This window comes from Amphibalanus amphitrite, unplaced genomic scaffold (genome assembly GCF_019059575.1).
Source record: "Amphibalanus amphitrite isolate SeventyFive unplaced genomic scaffold, NRLGWU_Aamphi_draft 000717F_arrow, whole genome shotgun sequence".
NCBI lineage: Eukaryota > Metazoa > Arthropoda > Thecostraca > Balanomorpha > Balanidae > Amphibalanus > Amphibalanus amphitrite.
In genome coordinates, this window is record NW_024882211.1 from 205993 (window position 1) to 230145 (window position 24153).

Here is a 24153-nt window from a genome sequence, read left to right on the forward strand (position 1 = left end):
TCTCTCTCTCTCTCTCTCTCTCTCTCTCTCTCTCTCTCTCTCTCTCTCTCTCTCTCTCTCTCTCTCTCTCTCTGTCTCTCTCTCTCTCTCTGTCTCTCTGTCTCTCTCTCTCTCTGTCTCTCTGTCTCTCTGTCTCTCTGTCTCTCTCTCTCTCTCTCTGTCTCTCTGTCTCTCTGTCTCTCTCTCTCTGTCTCTCTGTCTCTCTCTCTCTCTCCCTCTCTCTCTCTCTCTCTCTCTCTCTCTCTCTCTCTCTCTCTCTCTCTCTCTCTCTCTCTCTCTCTCTCTCTCTCTCTCTCTCGCTCACCTGTCTGGCTATCTGACCGGCAGACATTGACGAGTGCTCGGAGCCCCGCTCGCCGTGCGCCGCCGACCAGCTGTGCACCAACAAACCGGGCGGCTACGAGTGCTCGTGCCAGCCGGGCTACATCGTCAACCGGTACAACCAGTGCGAGGATGTGGACGAGTGCAGCACCTACGGAGACAAGGTGGGCGGCGCAGCGCACAGCACAGCGCAGACAACATACAGCGCACACAGCGCACAGCACAGCGCAGACAACATACAGCGCACACAGCGCACAGCACAGCGCAGACAACATACAGCGCACACAGCGCACTGCACAGCACACAGCTCACAGCGCATTGCGTACAGCTCAGAACACAACATACAACACAGCTTATAGCACACATGCTCGCTCTGCGGAAGATTCCTTCCCACTGAGAGCGTCTCGACATTTTTGGACGCAGAGGCTCCCTTGCAACGTGATCGTCATAAGGAAGCGTCACATATCAGTAACATGACCTGACTTGAAAACAAAATTACTGTCAAAAGATCCTGATTGAATCAAAGGTCAGTGTATGCCAATTATTAGCTCTCTATCGCTAACGCGTTCCAAGCAATCGTGAGGCGTTGTAATTTTGTGCACCATTCCCCGCAGGGGTGGGCGTCTTACCTACCCACCGGGTAAAGGCCGCCCCACACTGCACCATTCCCCGCAGGGGTGGGCGTCTTACCTATACCCACCGGGTAAAGGCCGCCCCACACTGCACCATTCCCCGCAGGGGTGGGCGTCTTACCTACCCACCGGGTAAAGGCCGCCCCACACTGCACCATTCCCCGCAGGGGTGGGCGTCTTACCTACCCACCGGGTAAAGGCCGCCCCACACTGGAGCTCGCATGCGGGTTGCGAGTCTGCGGGTTTTGGATTCGCGGGTAAAATATTCATTCATAGAGTGATTAAACCATTCTCTCATGGTCACTACATGAATGCAGTGAAGCCAGTACACCCTCAGAAAATTGCATATTATCGCAATAACAGCACAATGAACCAAAATTCGGCTTCAACAAAACACACCAAAACTCGCAGATCTCGCAGCGAGGAAAATCAAAACTTGACTCAAAATTAACTTTTGGAATACGATGCAAGGTGGCTCGCAAGCTAAAAACATGCAGACTCGCTTTTTACGTATAGATGGTAGTATGGGTCACTTAGCGCATATATTGTATTACTTAATTTTGAAGAAACCCGTAACCCGCAGACTCGCAACCCGCATGCGAGGTCCGGTGTGGGGCGGTCTTAAGATGCCCGAAATGACGTGCTCGATGAAAACGCATATTATTCCTAACGAACATAATATGTGGGTGTTATGTGTAATTAATCAACTTGCAAAATGAATGCACTTAACCCGCGCACCGACGGGGGTCTGCGCCAACTTCGCACCGACGGGGGGGGGGGCGGATGACCGCCCCCCCCTGAGATCTCGAGAACGAAGCAAGATAGCGACAAGCGGTAAACGGCATCGGATACGCACGGCCAAGATCTACAATTTTTACTAAGGTCATTTTCAGGTCAGGTCAAAGATGACGTCACAAGGGTCGAAAAAGTCAAAATGGCGGCGCTAGATTTGGAGAGAGTTTTTCTCGAATAACTTTCGAATTAGTCAAGATAGGAACAAACTAAGGGCATCATCGTGATCCTCTCGTCAATCCGCATCGAATGATATATATGTTGACCTCGAAAGGTCAAGGTCAAAGGTTGACCTCAGGTCACGTGACCTCGAGGTCATCATGTATATCATTCGATGCGTCTTGACGAGCTGAACACAATGAGACCATCCACGCGTCTGTATCTTGTTCCTGTACGGAGTTATTGGCCAAAAACCTTTGGTGACCTTTGATGACGTCACATGACCTCACAGCTGCCCAACAGCAAAACAGAGCTCAAGGTAGTGAAGGTTGATCGTATATAAAGTCATGTATGGTATATGGGGCCATTCCGACCCGTTTTAGTGGTAAAAACAGGGAGTTGATTTTTCCCCCATTGACTTATAATGGGGAGGTCGCGAAATTGACCTGACCTTAGGTCACCGATATCAAAATTCCGAGATAAACAAATTGTAGCTACTAATGACCTAATAATATCCTGCGACTTTCAAAGGCCTCCGACATCTACTGTAGCTCTGGCACGGTGACAAAATTGCAAAAAAGTGACTTGAGGTTGGGTCATTCAAAGTGACCTGGTGACCTGACCTTAAAAGGTAGGAGGTTCAAACTTGCACACCATGTGTAAAATTGATGAGGTTATAGTCATACCAAATTTCGCGGCGCTACGCGCCGCGGTTTTCCCGCTATCCGCGAAAAACCTCAGGGGGGGGGCGGATATCCGCCCCCCCCGTCGGTGCGCGGGTTAAATAAAACCGCTTAGTTAGCGACAAACATCAAGTTTGCCCGCGAGAGCATTTTTGGCTTAACGGGACCGACTCTTCCATGCGTGTTTGGTCAAAAAAGGTCAATTTAACCCGCGCCGGGCCGGGGCGGGGTGTGTTTGAACACACACACACACACACACCCTGCGGTTTTTCGCAGATATCTCAAAAACGGTGGCCGCCGCCGTTTTTGGCACGCCTGTTCGTGCATCTTTTCCGTACATGTTGTGAAAATTGCAGACCCAGGTCACCTTAGGTCAGGTCCCCAGGTCACGCCAAGTGACCTCACCTCAGAAAAAAATAAGAATGCTCGTCATAGCTACACCGATTGATCGATTGCACTGAAACTTTCAGCGATTGATTAGAGCAAGATTATCTATAAAATGGTTATCTCGGAATTTTGATATCGGTGACCTAAGGTCAGGTCAATTTTGCGACCTCTCCATTGTAAGTCAATGGGAGAAAATTGAAAAGCGTCTGTTTTGCACGAACGCTATTCTAGACACTGTCAAACATCGAGATGTAGGTAAAATGGACACACTGAACCGGAAAATGCAACTGTGACCCCTAGTTATGTCCCCGAGGTTATCTCAGGTCACGAACAGAATCTAACAGTTTTTCGCTAATAACTTCTGATCGAGACGTGCTAGAGCGCTGAAAACGCCTTAGATGTGTTCGGCTCGACGTTGCGGATCGACTGATATGCAACATGACCTTTTCCAGTCGTCATGACCTTGACCTGGCTGGAGATATCGCCACCAAACTTTCAGGACCCTTCCAGGCATCAATTTTACACATTGTGACCAAAAATTTTTCCACAGGCTATGATAGGTTGGCCACAAATGACGTCATGTTCTGTCATTTTCGACCGAAAAAAAGACCTAGAAAGAAGAAAGAAAAGAAGCGAGAAGACCTGTCAGGCCTACAGCTTTGAAGATACAGAAAAATGATCAATACATAAAAGGTGTAGAATTGACAGGGCTACAAAACTGCTATATCGGATTTTTGAAATTTTTGAGTTTTGATCCCCAAAAATCAAAAAAAAAATTTGGATATATTAGCCAAAAAATCCGAAAAGTTTTTTGAGTTTCGAAAAAAACCGGATTATATGTGATAGCACCTACCGTCTTCTATCTACATACCGAATGTCAGATCAATACCTCGTTTTTTGGCCAAGTTATAGCGAAAAACTGTTCAAAAAAGATGACGTCAAGTTTTCAAACTCAATTTTTGGCAATTCTAGGCGTTGTAGAGCAAAACAAAGACCACCATTAGACTCCCCGTGACGAGCTGCATCGAATCGATACCCATGTTATGCAAAAATATCAACTTTGAAATTTGACCTAATTTGACCTGGCCTTGACCTGACCTTCACCAAAACGTGACCTAGGCTGGCCCCAAAGGCTGCCTAACCCACATAATCGCATTTGTCATGTAAAATGGACCATAAAACATGTTATCACACGACACTTTCATATTGTGACCCCCGGTGACCTGACCTCGCTGTGACCTGACCTGGTATCAGTGACCTCAGATAGCAAAGTACATGTTTGACGAACAATGTAACATCGATGGTTTTCAATAAATTACCAATTTACTCGATTTCAGAACACATTTCTTGAAATGCCTGTGAACGGTGAAAAGCCGACCTTTGACCTGACCTGTGACGTCATCATTTTGACCTAGGTCAATGAAATTTGGTCACAAGGTAGTTCCCGGGTGGAGCTATCGAACGCCGTTTGAATTTTGAAAATCGGCCGGTAAATTTCCGAGATCTTAGGGGGAGCCCGAAACGGCCCCCTCCCCCTACGGGTGGTAGGGTCCGCCGGTAGCCCTACGGGGCGGGGGTTAAGCCATAGGCGGTGGAACGGGGGGGGGGGGGCACCGGGGCACCGTGCCCTCCTTGATTTTGCCCTTTTAACATTAGCCCTAAAGGCGTTGCATGCAAAGAATAGGACGAAAAGTCGGCAGTGCCCCCCCTTAACCTTCGCCCCAGTGGGGGGCATATGTTACCACCCTGTCGCGTTTTTTGCGTGTGAATAAAAAACCGCGGCGCGTAGCGCCGCGCCGCTTGAAGTAGCTTTTTGCACATCAATGTTGGACAATGTGTGAAATTTTTGACCCCAGGTCATGTCAGGTCAGGTCACCAGGTCAAGTTAACTGACCAAGCCTAAAAAAGTTTGCATCATGTCCAGCCTGCAGTGTTTGTCAGAAAGCTTTTAAACTTGGTGGATTGCATGATGTTATGGGCGTCTACAATTTGTATATCTCGGATTTTTTTATATCCGTGACCTAAGGTCAGGTCAGTGGCGTGACCTTTCCCTTGCAAGTCGATGGAGAAAAACGAAAATGCCTCTAGATCCGTGTGTACGCATTGGAACAGTCCTAATATTTCAGAATCAAAGTTATTTGGACCACCCGTGACGACCAAGGTGTCTTTTTTGCTAGTAGCCTCTAGAGAGGTCATCCGAGGTCATTTGAGGCTACAAACAGCTTTTTGCCAATAACTCTCGATTGGAAAGAGATAGAACGCTGGGGATGGCCTCATTGTGTTTGTTTTGCCGAGACGCATCGATTGATATGCAACATGACCTTTTCCGGTCAGGTCATGACCTTGACCTTAGGTCAAATTTTCAAGTTGACTTTCAAGGTCAAATTATAATTTATTCGACGCGTCTTGGCGAGAGGAACACGATTCTGGCAATAGAAATGTCGTGGCGTTTTTCAGTCAAAAGTTATTGTCGAAAATCACTTTTCGTAAAAACAGCTATTTTTGGAGTTTTTGCCCTCTGGAGGCTAGACCACTGACCTGAGGTCATTATTGATAATGAACTTATCAAAAGCTATCGATTGCTTTTCCAAGCTTTTTTCTAGCTATCATAGTTCCTGAGATAATGGCATGTTTTCTGAAAAATATAATGACAATTCGCAAATTTTGACCTTTGATGACCTCTGGTGACCCCAATATTGCTCTAAGATGAAACTTTGACTGAAATACTTTCAAACTTACGCATCAAGAGCTATCGACTGCTTTTTACTGCGTCTTTCTAGCCCTCTTAGTTGTTTAGTTAGAGGTGGGTGGTAACATAGGTATACCCCCCCCCCCCTCTCCACTAGGGCGAAGTTGGCTGAGACCGCCACTGGGGCGCGGGTTAATTGAAGGTGTTCCGCCGCTACTGGGTTAAATTGGGGGAGCCTTGAGCTTCAGTAGCCCTCTCTCTCTTGATGCTCTACTGTATCACTGATATTACCCTAGATCTGCCTTGCAATGTTATTATTTTAGTGCCGTCTTACGGTAACGGCCCTTGATTTGCATTTAATTCTGTTTGATCAGGCTTGTCGGACTCCTTATAAGTTCTTTTTTTTTCAAAAGGGCTCTGGCTCCAAGTACGTTTTTCGTAAAAGCACGCGTTTTAGCGAGCAAAACGAGAAAAACTGAACCTGAGAAACTCGAACGTCGCCTTATTTTAACATGTGAAGTATTCCCAATAATTTCCATACGTGCATTTTGGAACCAGGTATGAGAACAGTGGTGACGTCATGCTGTCGAACTTATATTGCAATGTAACGTATAACTATCATGGACGAAACCGCTTACTCGATTATAACCTCGGCAACAGTGAAAAACGAAGTTTCCCCCAAATTCGTCGAAACTTTGTCCCATCGGTCGGACATCCGACATTGGGTTCCTGCTGCCACCAGTGACGTCATCATAGTATCCTAATTTTTCAAGACACAATTTCCGGGTACTTACCGTGCACAATTTGAAATCGAATATTTTTTCGGTAAGAAATTCTTGGCCAGACGCTGAAGCTGCCAAAACTCACGTGAGAGCTTCGATAAGGAACTTGGAGCCAGCGTCCTTTTGAAAAAAAAAAAACGAACTGTAATGAAAAAGTTTTTACGAGCGAGCGAGCGCAGCGAGCGAAGTGAGTCTTTTCAATATAACGGAAAGTTCTCAGTATGAGCGGGCCCGGCCCGGCCCGACCTGTAGCGCTTTTGAGAGGCTTATATCTCAGCAACCGCTGGACCGATTGGCCTGCGGTCTTTTTCGCTGGGTAGCCCCATTCCTTCTACCCCGTAATTGACTACTTTTGCTACATCTCAGTGACCGTCGTGGCACGTGCCACGTGAAAAGTCAAGGGTGTTCAAGCTGTTTTGCAAAAGTAGTGATTTTGAGAGGCCCATATCTCACCAGCCGCTTGGGCGATTGTCTTGCAGTAATTTTTGTAGGGTAGCTGCATCCCTTCTACCAAAGGTCGGATATTCTTGATCTATGTGAGGGACCCCCAGTGCGCGTGCAAAATGCAAAAAGAAGAGGTGCCAAATTTGTTCCCATTTCAATAACTCGGTAATTACTGGGGCGATTTCGCTGAAACTTGGCATACAGGTAGGCACCCACCAGGCAATGCATTCCCATGTGTTGCGGTTAGGGTGCTACTGCACGTGCGCACGTGCAGGGGGCTTTTCCAGATCTCGAGAATGGCTGGGCGGATTGCGCTCAAATTCGGTACACGATTGCGGACCGGTTAGTAGGGTGCCGTGCAAAAGTCAGTTTGGACCCCGTTTGCACGTGCGCACGTGCAGAATGCCGCTTCCAGATCTTAGGAACGGCTGGGCCGATTGCGTTCAAATTTGGCACACCGCTAGCGATCGGTTAGAAGGGTGCTTTGCACAAGCCCGTTGGAAGTACCCTTTCGCCCTTGCGCACGTGCAGGGCTCACTATCTCGCTTGGTCGTTCTTCGCCCAAAAGGCGATTTACTGGTGAGTAGAAGCTTCAAAATCAAAATAGAAAGTTTGAAAGGTAGATAAAAAGGACACTTTCATAGGTGGTACTTGGTTTTTCTTTTCTCTCATGTAGATACAGCTTGTAGGATTTACAGAAGAGGAAAAAGTTACCCCGGCCGCGCCGGGGTAAGCTGAAAGTTACCCCGGCCACGGCCGGGGTGGCCGGGGTAGTTTCTCCCCCCCCCCCCTTGATTTTGAGATCTTCCCGTCGGACAATCCTTTCGTACTTTCCCGTTCACTTCGGCGGCGATGTATTTTTTTTTTACAAAGATAGTGTCAAAGTCCTGGGTGTCGTCATTGATCAACACTTGTCTTGGAGATGCAACATTAGCTCAGTCGTACAACGGTGCTTCTGCGTGCTAGTGAGTCTTGCGCGTAATAGGCACAAACTAGTAACTACCAAAGTGTGTCGGGCAACTCTTGATAGTGTCTCATTTTTCCCCACATTCGTTATTGTTTTACAGTGTGGGGAGGGTGTAACGCAACCCAAAGGCCATCAACTTTGGTGTCCGCATTGTGACCGGCCTCGGCAGACATGGACGGACACGTCACGCCATCGCTGCGCGAGCTAGGGTGGCCGAGTATCGAGGGGATGATAACTGGACGTGACATTGCTACCATGTCTCATCACCTGCCCCGACGCTCCTGAGATGCTGCGCCGCCGAGTGTTGGCGCGATCCGATGTGTCCTCTCGCCGCACACGCGCCTGTGAGAGCGGGCAGGCTGAGCTACCCCGAGTACGGACTGAGTTTGCCAAGCGCAGTTTCCTCTACCGTGCGGTGAAGGCTCTGAATGCTACGATGTAGCTGGAGCTCACCTAGATTGGGTGCGATTTTATAGTAACGGCCTTTTTTTACTGTCTCATTTATCGCCTTTTATCACACGAAGTGTATTGTTGTGTTTAAACCCTCGCCCCGTTAGGGTGGCCAATTTGGCCCCCCTGTGTTTTTTCCTGAATCAGGGCCTCGTCTAACATGTTAACTGGGGGGGCAATTGCCTCCCCAGTCGAGCGGATTGCCCCCCCCCCCAGTGGCCAACATTTGCCCCCCCCCCCCAGTCAAAACGTGAACTTCTCACAAAATTACCTTCTCTGCAATGCGTTTTTGTTAGGAGTCTTATACGGATTTAACGAGAAACGTTAAATTATTTGTTCAAAAACTGTTCATACTCCATGATTACGGGAAAAGCCAGAGTTTTGTGATTTATAGAGCTGAGTACCCACTGTGATTCTGTGATTTTGCTACTGTGATTCATGTAGCAAATTGTCAATTGGCAGCTGCCAGTGACCCAACTCGTGTTTGTGCCCCGCCCCCCCCCCCCTCCCACTCAATCAAACGCCCACGGCCCAACACGGATAAATATGTTTAGCACTGTCTGGTGGGGCAATGTGAGGGGGTAACACATTAATCTTAACTCTCGCCCGTATTGGTGTTTTTCCAGCCGCGAACGTATAGGGGGGGGGGGCGTTGGACCTTGCCCCCTGCCGTTTCGCCCCTGATCGAGCTAGAGCTTTGCAGAGAAAACCACCGTGTTTCCCGTCACGAGAGGAAGCCGATGATGCCTCATTTTAAGGCCTTTCGGTTGACCTTCCAGGTCAGGTCTATGACCCTAAAGTCGGGAAAATCGCGGGACCTGTTACAACGTGGTAAAGGGTGGCTGTTAAGTTTTTTCGGGGTGCTGATCACGAATATCATGTTAGTTAATTATCACAGATAATGTCTTCATGCATTTAGGCCAGGTCGGGTCAGGTCAGGTCAACCAGTAAGGGTTTTGCCGGTTATTCGTAGTAGGTGGCAACCGCCTCTGGCTCTGACAGCTTCGTAACATGTCACGAAGGCACCAAAACTACTTCGTAAATGTTCAAATGGTTGCTAAATTCGAATTCAGCTCCACAAACTGGCCTAGAAATTAGAATCATGTAAAACTCGAAAAAGTGAACCGAAGTCATCAAAAGCCAATGACCTGACCTGACCTCGCGGTGACCTTGACGCCTACCCTAATGCATGGGAGCAATATCATATTCCATGTTTGAACGCTTGAAACCACGAAAAGACTGCAAACGCGCGGCTAATGCGAGCCGACATACGCCGAATCGTGATTCCGGCCAAATATGGTCTCGAAAAGAAGTCACAGGTCAAAGGTCATTACGGTCAGGGTCATGACATTTTCAGAGGGTGTAAAATTGACTAACGCGAGGGTACTGAAAGTTTCGTCGCGGTCAGCCGCTTTTACGTGAGTTATTCGTGAAAAACCGGGGGGTCCGTTCGACCCCCCCCCCCCCCTATACGAGCATGGCTCTTTTTTTGTTTTTTTGTTTTTTTTTTTGTTAAAAAAAATGGTCTCAGGGCTGTGACGAAAAACAAGTGGCCTAAATCAGGTGAGAAAACAGGATTTGGGGGTACCCTAGGTTTGGGTCCTTCAGTCTCTGCCCCCCCAGTGAAAATTCCTTAGACGAGGCCCTGTCCTGAATAGCAAGAAAACGGCGGCGCGCAGCGCCGCCAAATTTTCAGTACCTTCCCGGGCATCGATTTGAACCTTCACACCAAATTTCAAGGCTTAGGTCACCTTAGGTCAGGAGTTATTGAGGTCAAACTGAGATCATGTTCGAGCAAAAATGAGCAAAAAATATGCAATCTAGAAACGCTCACCAAATCTACAGTTCCCAAGCAGTTTCAAAGTTCTTTATATGGTCTAGTAGACAAAAAGCGGCGCTACAAACCTGCTATCTCGGATTTTCAAAATTTTGGGTTTTTGACCTCCAGAAATTCAAAAAATTATTTTTTTATCCAAAAATTTTCCGAATTTCGAAAAACCGGAATATATGTGATAGTCCCTGCGCTCTTCTATATACATACCAAATTTCAGATCGATATCTCGTTTTTTGGCCAAGTTATAGCGAAAAAACTTCAAAAATGATGACGTCAAATTTTTGAACTCAATTTTTAGCGATTCTAGACCACGTAGGGCAAAACAAAGACCACCATTGAACTCCTCGTGACGAGCTGCATGAATCGATACCCATTTTATGCAAAAATATCAACTTTGAAATTTGACCTAATTTGACCTGACCTTGACCTGACCTTGACCTGACCTTGACCTGACCTGACCTGACCTTGACCTGACCTTGACCTGACCTTGACCTGACCTTGACCAAAACGTGACCTAAGCTGGCCCCAAAGGCTGCCTCAGCCTGACCCACATAATCGCATTTGTCATGTAAAATGGACCATAAAACATGTATTACACGACACTTTCATATTGTAACCCCCCAGTGACCTGACCTCTGTGACCTGACCTGGTATCAGTGACCTCAAATAGCAAAATATGTGTTTGAAGAACATTTCCCCATCGATGATTTTCAATGAAATGCATTTTACTCGATAATACAACGCATTTCTTGAAATGCCTGTAAACGGTGAAAATTCAACCTTTGACCTGACCTGTGACGTCATCGGTTTGACCTAGGTCAATAAAATTGGGTCACAAGGTAGCTCCCTGATAGGGCTATCCAACACCGTTTGCCGCTTGTCGCTAGGTTGCGTGGTTCTCGAGATCTTAGGGGGGCAAATTGCCCCCCCCCCCCCAACAGGGCGCGTTGCTCGGCAGAGCCCAACGGGGCGCGGGTTAATCACCACTTTTGTACTGACTTAGACGCTATATAATCCATGCCATGGAGGGTCTTAACCCTCGCCGGACCTATTGGTTTTCTACATACGCGCCGGCCGAGGGGGAGGGGTGGGTACGCCCCCCCCCCTCGCCGTTTCGCCCCTGGTGGAGCTAGCGCGTCACGGAAAAAAACAAGCGTGTGCGCCGTTACGAGACGGAGAGATTGGTACCCGATTTTAAGGTCCTAGGTCAACCGGTGACCTCTGAGGTCAGGTCAAGTGCCCCAAGGTACGGTTCAGTTTTTGGTGAATAACTTCGCAAAAACTGGCCGCAGAGCCGCGATTTTGGCAGCATCGTATTTGCCTCGCTCAGGCGCGTCGAATGATATACTTTTTGTTCGGGCCAGGTCAACTTAGGGTGTAGACCTCAGGTCAAGGTCAGGTCAGCACCCCCAGGTCACGAAGTTGGTCGAAAGAGGTCATGTCGCATATCATTCGATTCAGCAGGTCTTCCTGAGTCCATCGGTGGCTTTAGCGACTCGCTAGCTCAATTTGATCAAGAGTTATTGACGAAAAACGAATATGACCTTGATGACGTCATAAATGACGTCACGCAAGGTCAACATTGCAAAAGTGACGCATCTAACCTCGCAAGGAGTGCATCAAATCACGATTCTGTGTGCTTGAGATAGTTAGAGATCGTCCCCGGCGCCAGAATAGCAGTTTTCATTTTTCCCCTTTGACTTATAATGGTGAGGTCACAAAAATGACCTGACCTCATATGACCTTTAGGTAAAATCCGAGATATACAAGTTGTGAGACTTATAATGGATACTAGATCCTGTAAGTTTCATTTCCCTGTGACGTCTCCTCTGGCAGTGAGGGCGTTACGAAGTTGCGACATCTGAAGACCGTGCAGAGGTTCACTTATGACGTCATAGGTCAGTGACCTTACCTGACCCGAAAATGCGGTTGGTGTTAAAAGATCCGGCTTGAATCAAAGGTCAGGTATGCCAAGTTTCAGCTTTATCGCCAGCGTGTTTGGAGCTATCGTGAAAAAAACGTATGGGGGGCGGCACCCGCCCCCCCCCTCGGCCGGCGAGGGTTAATTATACTATCTATCTATCTATCTATCTATCTATCCATCTTTATCCATCTATATATCTATCTAAAAAGCCTTGGATAACAAAGCAAGAAAGGTGTGTCAAGTTAAATAATTGAGACGGCCCTGGAAATACCAGAAGAAAAAAATTATTCAAAGACCCTGTCCATCTCACGTCCCTCACTTCATAACAAAAACCCAGCAGCAAAACATGCAAAAGAGTCCTTAACAACGCCTTAGCAACGTATTGTCTGAAGTGCGCAATACTTGAGGGCAGCGCTTTTCGAGTAGCGCTGCGGCCCGAAGGTTGGGACTTGAATTGTGAAAAAACGCCCGCCCGCCGCAAACCGCAAACACCGCAAAACGCACGCCCGAAACGCAAACGCAAATGTCGCAAAAAATAAACGCCCGCCCGCCGCCAACCGCAAAAAAAACGCAAAAACGCCGCAAAAAAATAAAACCGCCCGCATCGCACGCACGCTAACCGCCAACCGAAAACGCAGCGCCCAACCACCGCCAACCGCAAACAAATTGAACACCGCAAACGACGCAAAAAAGAAAACCGACCGCATCGCCCGCCCGCCCGCCGCCAAATACAAACACTGCAAAAAGCACAAAACGCCCGCCCGCCGCAAAACGCAAACACCGCAAAACGCGCAAAACGCACGCCCGAAACGCCAACGCAAACGTCGAAAAATCGCCCAACCACCGCAAACCGCAAAAAACGCAAAAACGCCGCAAAAAATAAACGCCCGCATCGCACGCACGCTAACCACCAACCGAAAACGCCTAAAAATCACCCGGCCGCTACCAAACGCAAACACCGCAAAAAAACGCCCGGCCGCCGCAAACAGAAAACAAACTTAACATCGAAAAGGGCGCAAAAACCGCAACAAAAGGCGCCCGCCCGCCGCTAAGCACAAACAGCGCAAAAAAACGCCCGCCCGCCGCAAAACGCGAACACCGCAAAAAGCGCAAAACGCACGCCCGAAACACCAATGCAATTAAGACCAAAGTGACGCGAGGGGTTACATGTATGTATATGCGTAGTGCGTAGCGTACCTCACAGTGATTTATTAATACATGAAACTGATTAAAGATTCCTTAATTCTAGCCTCTTTAGGCACTTAATGGCGCAGTAGAGACAAAAATGGCGCACAACAGCATATTTTGTGCCTCGCCTCGTATGTGGCGCAGCCTAGTTTTGTGCACCACCGTTACAAGTTTCGACGAAGTCGGCCCGTCGAAATATATACGCGTAATATTCCTCAACTTTAGCCACTGTAGCTAAAGTGGCGCATTAGAGACAAAAAGGACGCACATGAGTTTGTTGTATTCGTAGCGCCGTATTCGGCGCAGGTCATTTTAATGCATCAATGTTGCAAGTTTCGTCGAAATCGGCCCATAAATAGCAAAGTTATGGCCAAAACGACTTACATTGAGAGTGCACGTGGTCACTCGAGGTGGGGTGCCACGTGCCACGTGTGGCCTAAAGACTTATAGCGACCACCCTTTTGTACCATATGAAAGGGGTCGTCAGTGCCCATGGGTAGACTTTCGGGTGCGCCACCATTGCCTCCCAGCGGCCGATCAAACTTGGCCAATCTTTGAATTAGGGCTTACCTCACTATCGGTCACAATATCTCCGGAATGGAGAACCCCGGGCGGCCACGTGTTTGACACGAGGTAGACCCAACACCATTGGTCATTGTCGCAACCGACTTGGAACTCTGGCTCAAACCCATGCATTGAGGTTATCACCTGAGCGTAATTATGCACCAATGGCTACCTACCCCAAAATGCTACACCCACGTGGCGCACGTGCGAAAACACGTGCACCACGTGATGAGGTGTGCAACTAGCCTGGAGCATCCCCTTGACGTCTGCCCTCGATTGGTGCCGCTGACACGCATTGTTTGCGCGGCACAGGCCATCATACCAGCAGTGGTCAATTTTTTTCACGGGGGTGGTCCACTCAAACAAGTGCGGGGCGTGCACGTGCATTTCAATCGCCCCATATGTGGCCTATGCCACGTGGTAGGCGACATGTGGATGCATATCATACTGTAACATTTTCAAAATCTAACGTGGGAATTTTGAGCAAAATCGATTTTAGTAATTTTTCAAGAAATCCCATTGACTTAACACGTGAAAATTTGGGCGCGTGCCACGTGCAAAAAAGTTAATTATATTTCAAGCGATCAACATTGGCGAACGCACCCCATGCCCGACTACCGGCACTCCAAAAACAAAGAAAATCTATCGAGCCGATTTTAAGCAAATCGAGAAAAACCGTTTTGGCCCATTTCGTAACGTTAAACCAATGGCGGCTGCACGTGCAATTTGCACCCCCTTCCCGAGCTGCCCGAAACGGCGCCGCCGGCTCATGGTAGATGCCGGGGCGGCCACCCAGCCCATAGAAGCCCATCGCATTACAAGCACCCGTCTGCGAGAAATGCGATGCCGAAAATCCACCTAATGTTGAAGCCTATGGGCCTAAAACACGTGCACGTGCCACGTGCAAGAAAAATAATTATATTCTTAGCTGAGGATGTTTCGTGGTAGATAATCTGCGGGGGCAGCTGCCCTGAAAATTTAATCAAAATCTATCGGTTCGTGTGCAAACGGTGCAAGGTGCCCCAATTCGCTGCACCAAACACGAATCCTATCCCGAAATGGAAACACCCTCAGTTTGTTTTTCAATAGAAAAACACAATTCTAAAGAATAGTGTTTGTCTAATGAAGAAACAACCTTCGAGTATGTGTCACATCTGGAAAATTTAGTAGCTACTTGATTTTTCAACTACAGTTGGAGTTGGAGTTTTAGAGTTGGACTTAATAAGCTAGGCTTTTATATAAAAAATGTACGTACGTTTGCTTATTGAATTTATAGCAATTGGTTGCCTAACTTTGAAACACTAAGTTATCGAGGGCAGCGCTTTTCGAGCAGCGCTGCGGCCCGAAGGTTGGGACTTTGAATTGTAAAAAAACGCCCGCCCGCCGCAAAACGCAAACACCGCAAAACGCACGCCGGAAACGCCAACGCAAATGTCGCAAGAAGAAAAAAACACAAATAAATGCCCGCCCGCCGCAAACCGCAAAAAAAAACGCAAAAACGCCGCAAAAAATAAAACCGCCCGCATCGCACGCACGCTAACCGCCAACCGAAAACGCCTTAAAAGCGCCCAACCGCCGCCAACCGCCAACAAATTGAACACTGCAAACGACGCAAAAAAAGAAAACCGCCCGCATCGCCCGCACGCCCGCCGCCAAACACAAAACGCCCGCCCGCCCGCCGCAAAGCGCAAACACCACAAAACGCGCAAAACGCACGTCCGAAACGCCAAAGCAAACGTCGAAAAAATCGCACGACCACCACAAGCCGCAAAAAACGCAAAAAACGCCGCAAAAAAATAAACCGCCCGCATCGCACGCACGCTAAACACCAACCGAAAACGCCTAAAAAATCGCCCGCCCGCTGCCAAACGCAAACACCGCAAAAAGCGCCAGGCCGCCGGAAACCGAAAAAACTTAACACCGAAAAAGACGCAAAAAACGCCCGCATCGCCCGTCCGCCCGCCGTCAAACAAACACTGCAAAAAAAACACAAAACACCCGCCCGCCGCAAAACGCAAACACCGCAAAACGCGCAAATCACACGCCCGAAACGCTAACGCAATTAAGACCAAAGTGGCGCGAGACGTTACATGCATACCTCACAGTAATTTATTAATGCATGAAAATGATGAGATTCTAAAGTTTTAGCCACTTTAGGCAGTTAATGGCGCACTTAAGACAAAAATTGCGCACAACAGCCTATTTTTGTCTCGCTTCATATGTGTCGCTGCCTAGTTTCGTGCAATACCGTTGCAAGTTTCGACGAAATCGGCCCGTTGAAATAAATACGCGTAATATTCCTCGACCTTAGCCACTGTAGCAAGTGGCGTACTAGAGACAAAAACGACGCACATGAGTTTGTTGTAATCGTAGCGCCGTTTGTGGCACAGGTCATTTTAATGCATCAATGTTGCAATTTTCGTCGAAATCGGCCCATAAATGGCAAAGTTATGGCCAAAACGCCTTACATTGAGAGTGCACATGGTCACTCGAGGTGGGGTGCCACGTGCCACGTGTGGCCTAAAGACATAAAGCGACCATCCTTTTGTACCAGATGAAAGGGGTCGTCAGTGCCCATGGGTAGACTTTCGGGTGCGCCACCATTGTCTCCCAGCGGCCGATCAAACTTGGCCAATCTTTAAATTAGGGCTTACCTCACTATCGGTCACAATATCTCCGGAATGGAGAACCCCGGGCGGCCACGTGTTTGACACGCAGTAGACCCAACACCAATGGTCATTATCGCAACCGACTTGGAACTCTGGCTCAAACCCATGCAGTGAGGTTATCACCTGAGCATAATTATGCACCAATGGCTACCTATCCCAAAATGCTACACCCACGTGGCGCACGTGCGAAAACACGTGCACCACGTGATGAGGTGTAAAACTATCCTAGAGCATCCCCTTGACGACTGACCTCGATTGGTTCCGCTGGCACTCATTGTTTGCGCGGCACAGGCCATCATACCAGCAGTGGTCAAATTTTCACGGAGGTGGTCCCCTCAAACAAGTGCGGGGCGTGCACGTGCATTTCAATCGCCCCATATATGGCCTATGCCACCTGGTAGGCGACATGTGGGTGCATATCATACTGAAACATTTTTAACATCTAGCGTGGAAATTTTGAACAAAATCGATTTAAGTAATTTTTTCAAGAAATCCCATTGACTTAAGACTTGAAAATTTGTGCGCGTGCCACGTGCAAAGAAGTTAATTATATTACAAGCGATTGACATTGACGAACGAACCTACTGACCGACTACCGGTACTCAAAAAACAAAGAAAATCTATCGCGCCGATTTTGAGCAAATCGAAAAACCCGTTTTGGCCCATTTCGTAACGTTAAACCAATGGCGGCTGCACGTGCAATTTGCACCCCCTTCCCGAAGCTGCCCGAAACAGCGCCGCCGGCTCATGGTAGATGCCGGGGCGGCCACCCAGCACATAGAAGCCCATCGCATTACAAGCACCCGTCTGCGAGAAATGCGATGCCGAAAATCCACCTAATGTTGAAGCCTATGGGCCTAAAACACGTGCACGTGCCACGTGCAAGAAAAATAATTATATTCTTAGCTGAGGGGGTTTCGTGATAGATAATCTGTGGGGGCAGCTGCCCTGAAAATTTAATCAAAATCTATCGGTTCGTGTGCAAACGGTGCAAGGTGCCCCAATTCGCTGCACCAAACACGAATCCTATCCCGAAATGGAAACACCCTCAGTTTGTTTTTCAATAGAAAAACACAATTCTAAAGAATAGTGTTTGTCTAATGAAGAAACAACCTTCGGGTATTACAGAATAGTTTTTTGCGACATATTTGTGAGGAAACAACAGAAATAGCTTGGACTCATGCGCTATTCTAGTAATTTTTTGGTAGAAAACTTCGCCCAAACTATGTTTTAGGGCCTTGGTCTGATCGATGCCTGGTTTGACGTCATTGGCAGGTGTGCGGCGGCAGCAGCCGGTGCGTCAACATCCCCGGCTCGTACATGTGCCGCTGCTCGGAAGGCTACAAACAGGGACAAAATCCCAGGATCTGTGTCGGTAGGTGACTGGTTTGGCCTTCTCTGCGTGTCAGAGCGGCCCGAGTCTGCAGCCCGGAGGTTCCGTCAGCCGCGTCGCCTCGACAACGGGTGGCAGGAAAATGATTTAGACTCAGATTCAGCTTCATTTTGATATTTATTCACTTTCAATGATAACACAAAAGCAAATATTCTAAATAGCCAGACGTTTCGGCCTCAGGGTGCCTTCGTCAGTGACAATACCGAGATACTAATACATTAATAAATTAATCAATATAATCTTTTACACTTTCAAAATACACATGACCTGGACATTTTTCAACCATTCTGCACATGAGACTCGAGATTATAAAAACTAAATATACATTTTTGACACGTTCAACTTTTAAAGCATGACCTTTCGATAAGATGATAATTGATATGCTACACTTCTTTTTCTCTTATACAAACATACACAGCACAATGTCGGGCATAACTGTTATTGTTATTGTATAAGAGAAAAAGAAGTGTAGCATATCAATTATCATCTTATCGAAAGGTCATGCTTTAAAAGTTGAACGTGTCAAAAATGTATATTTAGTTTTTATAATCTCGAGTCTCATGTGCAGAATGGTTGAAAAATGTCCAGGTCATGTGTATTTTGAAAGTGTAAAAGATTATATTGATTAATTTATTAATGTATTAGTATCTCGGTATTGTCACTGACGAAGGCACCCTGAGGCCGAAACGTCTGGCTATTTAGAATATTTGCTTTTGTGTTATCATCGAAAGTGAATAAATATCACAATGTCTGACACGATACATCAGCTTCATTTATTAGCAATAAGTCCACAGCACGGTGGCTTATCACCATTGCAAGTCAATTGACAAGGGATGTAGCAGGGACCAGCACATTGCATGCATGCATATACAGACTATAGGTTAGAGATATCAATCGGATACCAACTTTTTGGTATACCGATACCAAACCGATACCAACTTGGTATTTGGTATTTCAATCCTAATGCTTTTGGTATTTTGTTGGTATTGTGAATGCTCAGTAATGTGTAAGAGGCTGTAAATTTGGTAAAAAAATGGTAATTTCCTGGTATTCCCAACTTGGTTCGGTTTCGGTATTTTCCATGGTTTTGGTTGGTACTTGGTTTGGTATCGGTATCCTGACTTTCTGTAATTGACATCACTACTATAGACATACAGACAATGACGCGTAAAACGGGCACTTCAAGGTGGTTGAGACATGATCAGTGGCGTACACAGGGGGCCATGCCCCCCCCCCCCTTCCACCCAGCCGCCCAGATGGCGCCCCAATTAGTGCCGACTAGGCTGATGCCGTTTTACAGAGGGAACATGAATTAAAAAGTGAGGTACAGGCAGGGATCGAACTCAATATCTCTTTGGGGGTACCTGCCGCCTGGACACCCCAATGCTCTCCAGGGTACCCCAAATAGGGCCTGAGCCCCCCACTGTTAAAGGGCGCCCCTCAGAAAACCGGAATATTCCGAACAGTGGCCCATTAAAGCTTGATGGCGCCCCTCTAGAGCACCCGGCGCCCCTCTGAAGCTCACAGCTGCCCCAATCAGCCTCATCCAAGATTAATGGCGCCCCCTGAAACCACTGGCGCCCCTCTATAGCACCCGCATTCTTCTCAAGATCACAGTCGCCCTATCAGAGATCAATAGCGCCCTCAAGAGCCACTAGCCCCCCCTTGGGACTGAAGTCGTCCCGCTTGAGACTAAAGCCGCCCCATTCAAGCCCAATGGCGCCCCCTCCAGAGCGTCCGGCGCGCTTCTGAAGATCACAGTCGTCCTCATCCGAGGTCACTGGCGCCCCTTTAAAGTCACTGGCGCCCCTCAAAAGTCACTGGCGCCCACCTAAACGGAAATTTAAGCTGCCCCATCTTAAGATCGATGGCAACCCTCTGAAACCAATAGCGCCCTTCTAAAGTACCCGGCACCCCTCTGAAAATCACATTCGCCCCATCCGAGACAACGCCCCTTGAAACTACATACAGTCGTGTACAGTCGCCCCACCCAGGCTCAATGCGCCCCTCCAGATCGTCCGGCGTCCTGCTGAAGACAACAGTGACCCCATCCATGCCCAATGCCGCCCCTCAACGCCCTTCTAAAGATCACAGTCGCCCCATCAATCCGAGGTCGCTGGCGCCCCTCAAGAGCCACTGGCGCCCACCTGAATTAAGGCTTCAGTCGGCCCATCCTAGATCAATGGAGCCCGCTCTGAAACCACTGGTGCCCCTCTGAAAATAACAGTCGGACCATCCGAGATCAATGGCGCCCCTCCAGAGCGTCCGACGCCCTACTGAAGCCAGCAGTGACCCCATCCAAGCATTGCACCCCTCTAGAGCACCCGGTGCTCTTCTGAAGATCACATTCGCCCTATCCGAGGTCGTTGACGCCCTCCAGTAGTCACTGACGCCCATCTGAACGGAGACTTCAGTCGCCCCGCCCCATCCTAGATCGATGGCGCCCCTCTGAAACCACTAACGCTAGATAATTATTTTACAATGGGGCTTTCTCATCGACACCAAGGGCCCTTTTCAAGATGCAGCAGTCAGGCGGCGCCGAGTTGGGCTAGGATGTGCCAAGCGTTTCTTATAAGGCAGCTTCGTTAGTGCCACCCCTCGTTGCGATGCCACCGCTTCAAATGCGACGCCGCCTCTTCACCGTATAGTCGGTCAAATATGTATCTTTCCCGGCCGGCCCTCCCCACGCTGGGCAGGTCGGTAACTTGGCTGAATCCGCCGGCCGCTGCGAGTACTACGGAGGGGAGGGGACAGGTTGTGCGGTTGCCGCGTCGGCCAATGAGCGCGGACCTGGCGAGCGGGCTGGGGCCACGGCGTGTTGACCTAATATGGTCAAAGGTTCATGCCCTGCGGGTATGGTCTGCGGCCAGCTGGCCCACTGATTGAGCCACAGCACCGGGTCGCGGAAAGGTTTCGATAGGTATCTGAATTGGAGAGTGGAGACCGTTAGCTTGAACTTGAGTGTAGTCGCTCTAGGTTTGAGATGCCGTATCACTGCATCTGCATATCAACAGTTGTAGCTTTGGTGCAAGTTCAAACTTTTTGTGACGTTAGGTCACTCAAACCGACCTGTTGACCTGACCTTAAGTCATGTAAGGTCAAAATTCGCACACAGTATGCGCAATAGATGGAAAAACAGGTATGCAAAATTTGGTGGCGCTGCACGCCGCCGTTTTTCGGCTATCTGCGAAAAACCTGGGGGGGCGCAAATCGCCCCCCCCCCCGGCCCGGCGCAGGTTAAGATTTTCAGTAGATATGGCTTAACGCTTTCCCGTTAATGCCAAAAAAAAAAAAATGAAAAAAGTTTTTGCTTTATCAAAAAATAACCGGTCATAATTCGATTAAATATTTCTCTTGCGCTAAGCATCATATCACCAAGCATTCGATCGTATCAAGAGCAACCATCTTAATTTTTAGGTCAGCGACCCCTGTTGAAACACCAGATAATCCTTTGATAGCTCATAGCACTCAGTCTACAATTTACACGGCGCATGAAAGCACAGCCATCATTAGACCATCGCGCTGCCCTCACATTCGTTAGATTCCTAACGCATCCGCTTGCTCGCCTCTCCCGGCCAGACCCGCCGGAGCGCCCGGCGGCGAGGCCGTCCAGTGCTGGTCTGCGGTCACTCTCCAGCCGGCCGCTGTGTAGCTCCGCCCCCCGCGCGTGACGTCACAGGGCCGCCAGAGCCGCCAGGGCAGCTGGGGTGTGGGCTCAGCCAACTATCGAATCCAGACCGTAGCGCCACTTGGCGGCCGGGAAAGATACATATTTGACCGACTATACAATGCCACCCCTCAATACAAATTGCAAGTGGTGTCCCTCAGCGCAGTGTAGCCCATTATTGCGATACCGCCCCCCCCCCCCCTAGCAGTGCGGTGCCGCCCCCAGCGTACGCGTTTTTTAATTGGACCTGCTGGGGGTGTTTGAACACCCACTTTTAACTCAGCTTGTGGCCCACGTTGAGACACGCGGTAGGCGGCGTTCTGAAAGAGCGTAAAAAACTACGACAAAAGGCGCCGGTGAGTCCTCAGAGTCACCGGTGTGGGGCCTTCAGAGCTCAGAGATACTGGTGTGGGGCCCTCAGAGGTGTCGGTGTGGGTCCTTCTGATGCACCTATAGAGCCTTGAGATGCATAGGTGTGTGGCCCATTGAGGCGCCGGTGTGGGGCCCCCAGAGCCACCGATGTAGGGCCTTAACCCGCGCCCCACTGGGGGCTATTTATAGCCCCCCTCCCGTTTTTCTGCAATAACTTCCAAACCGCTTGACGTATCGACGCCAAACTTTCAGTAACTTAGGCTGCATCAATTTGACACCTTGTGTCAAAATATGAACTTCGTACCTACTATAGGTCAGCCGGAAATGACGTCAGAGTGACGTCATGTTCGGCCGATTTCGACGCAAAACATTGAACCACGGCAATCGCTCCCAAGAGCTCAGTTTTTAAGCTAGATCCAATTTCTTTGCATGAGAGGACTCAAAATAAACTGCGCTATCAAACTGCTATGTCGGATTTTCGAAATTTTGAAATTTTTGAAAAATTTAATATAATAATATCCAAAATTTATATTTTTACTTTTTTCAATTTTTTTTTTGACTTTTCGAAAAAACCGGAATATATGTGATAGAACGCATTATTATGACTAACTCTAGCAAGTTTTAGCTAAATATCTTCAAAAAGTTTTACGCATTATTGCAAAAAAATTCACAATTATTAATTTTTCAAATCAATATGTCAGCACGTATTTGACATCGTATAAATAGCACCATCGTGTTCCTGAGCTCAAACTGCATCCAATAGACACCTTTTTTGTTGAAAAATTTTAACTTCAAAATTTGACCTTTTTTGACCTGAAAGTGACCTAACATAAGCTAAATTCGATTAAAAATGACCTCGAATGACACAAACGACATCAAATTCGAAATCTCTGACCTAAATGGACCATAAAACATGTGTCACGTGACCGACGCATGATATAATATTTTCGTGACCTGTGATGACCTGACCTTGACCTGAAAATCAAAGTACAAGTTTGGTACCCTCAGGGTAACTAGAGCATCTGTTTCCGAGTGTGTGATCCAAAAATGAGCCTGATCTGACTTGTAAGACGGCGGCCAGAGCCCAAAACGTGAACAAGCCAAAATGCTAATAATTTTTACTTTGACCTGACCTGTGACGTCATCGGTGACCTCGAGGTCAATGAAATTAGGTTTCGTTCGACAGTTTTTCCGGGGCTATCAGACGCCGTTTGAATTTTGACGATCAGCCCAGTAGTTTCGGAGTTAGGAGGGGGGGCTATTCATAGCCCCCCCCCCCAGTAGGGCGTGTTATACGCAGACCCCTTTTTGTTTTTGTTTTTGTTTTGTTGGGTTAGGCCCTTTCGGTCTGACAAGACCATTGCAGAGCCGGAAGGATGATAGGAATTAGGGGGAGACATTGGTCTGGGCAGGCACCCTAGTGAGTCGCCGGGGCTGAGTCCATCCAGAGGACAGGCCACTCAGCCCCAAGGCACTCACTGCACCCGACTACGGGGTGCGCTCCCTCAGGAGCAGCGGTGCCGCTCCAAGGGAGCAGCCCGCATGTGATAAAGTTGCCTGTCCAGCCCGGAGGGGGGTTGCGGCGTGGAGGAGAAGGATTTCAGTATCCTGAGGATAGAAGCACGGAACACGCAGACCCCAGTGGGGCGCGGGTTAAGAGACACTGGTATGACCCTCAAAGGCGCCGGTGTGTGGTGCTCATAAACACTGGTGTGGAGCCATCACGGGCGGGTGGAGCCGTTAGAGGCCGGAAAGGGCCCTTAGATGCCTACAAGGAGCCTTCAGAAGCCGGCGTGGCACCCTTATGGAGATAAGCGTGTCTACTTAGGAGCCCTTGAGGTGCTCTCATGAGCTCTGTGGGGCCCTAACAAGCCGGAATATGGCCAGAGTTTTTTTTTTTCAACGGCCAGTTGCCGCCACATGGCTCTTCGGGCTATTATTCTCAGGCGCCTCCTCTGCCTAGTTTGAATAGAAGGGCCTCTCAGACCATCAGTCTCGGAGGCCTATTCTGGCCACCATCAGTCTCAGGGGCCTCCTTTGGCAAGTATTGATAGAAGGGCCTCTCAGATCACCAACCTCAGCGGCTTGCTCTGGCTAGTATAAACAGAAGAGCCTCTCAGATCATTAATTTCAGGGTCGTCTCTTGGCAACTTATGAATAGGAGGGGCTCTCAGACCCTCAATTTCAGGGACCTCCTCTGCCGATTATGAATAGTAGGGCCTCTCAAACCACCAGT

At 48.5% G+C, this 24153-nt stretch overlaps 1 protein-coding gene across 1 annotated transcript in view; it reads left to right on the plus strand.

Annotated features, from left to right (window-relative positions):
- Positions 1–24153, plus strand: part of LOC122365134 (fibrillin-1-like) — a 248808-nt gene that overhangs the window by 186473 nt on the left and 38182 nt on the right. The window contains exons 21-22 of the mRNA XM_043336109.1: positions 328–485; positions 17761–17860. Of these exons, the coding sequence (XP_043192044.1) occupies positions 328–485; positions 17761–17860 (258 nt within the window). The remainder of the gene's footprint in view (positions 1–327; positions 486–17760; positions 17861–24153) is intronic.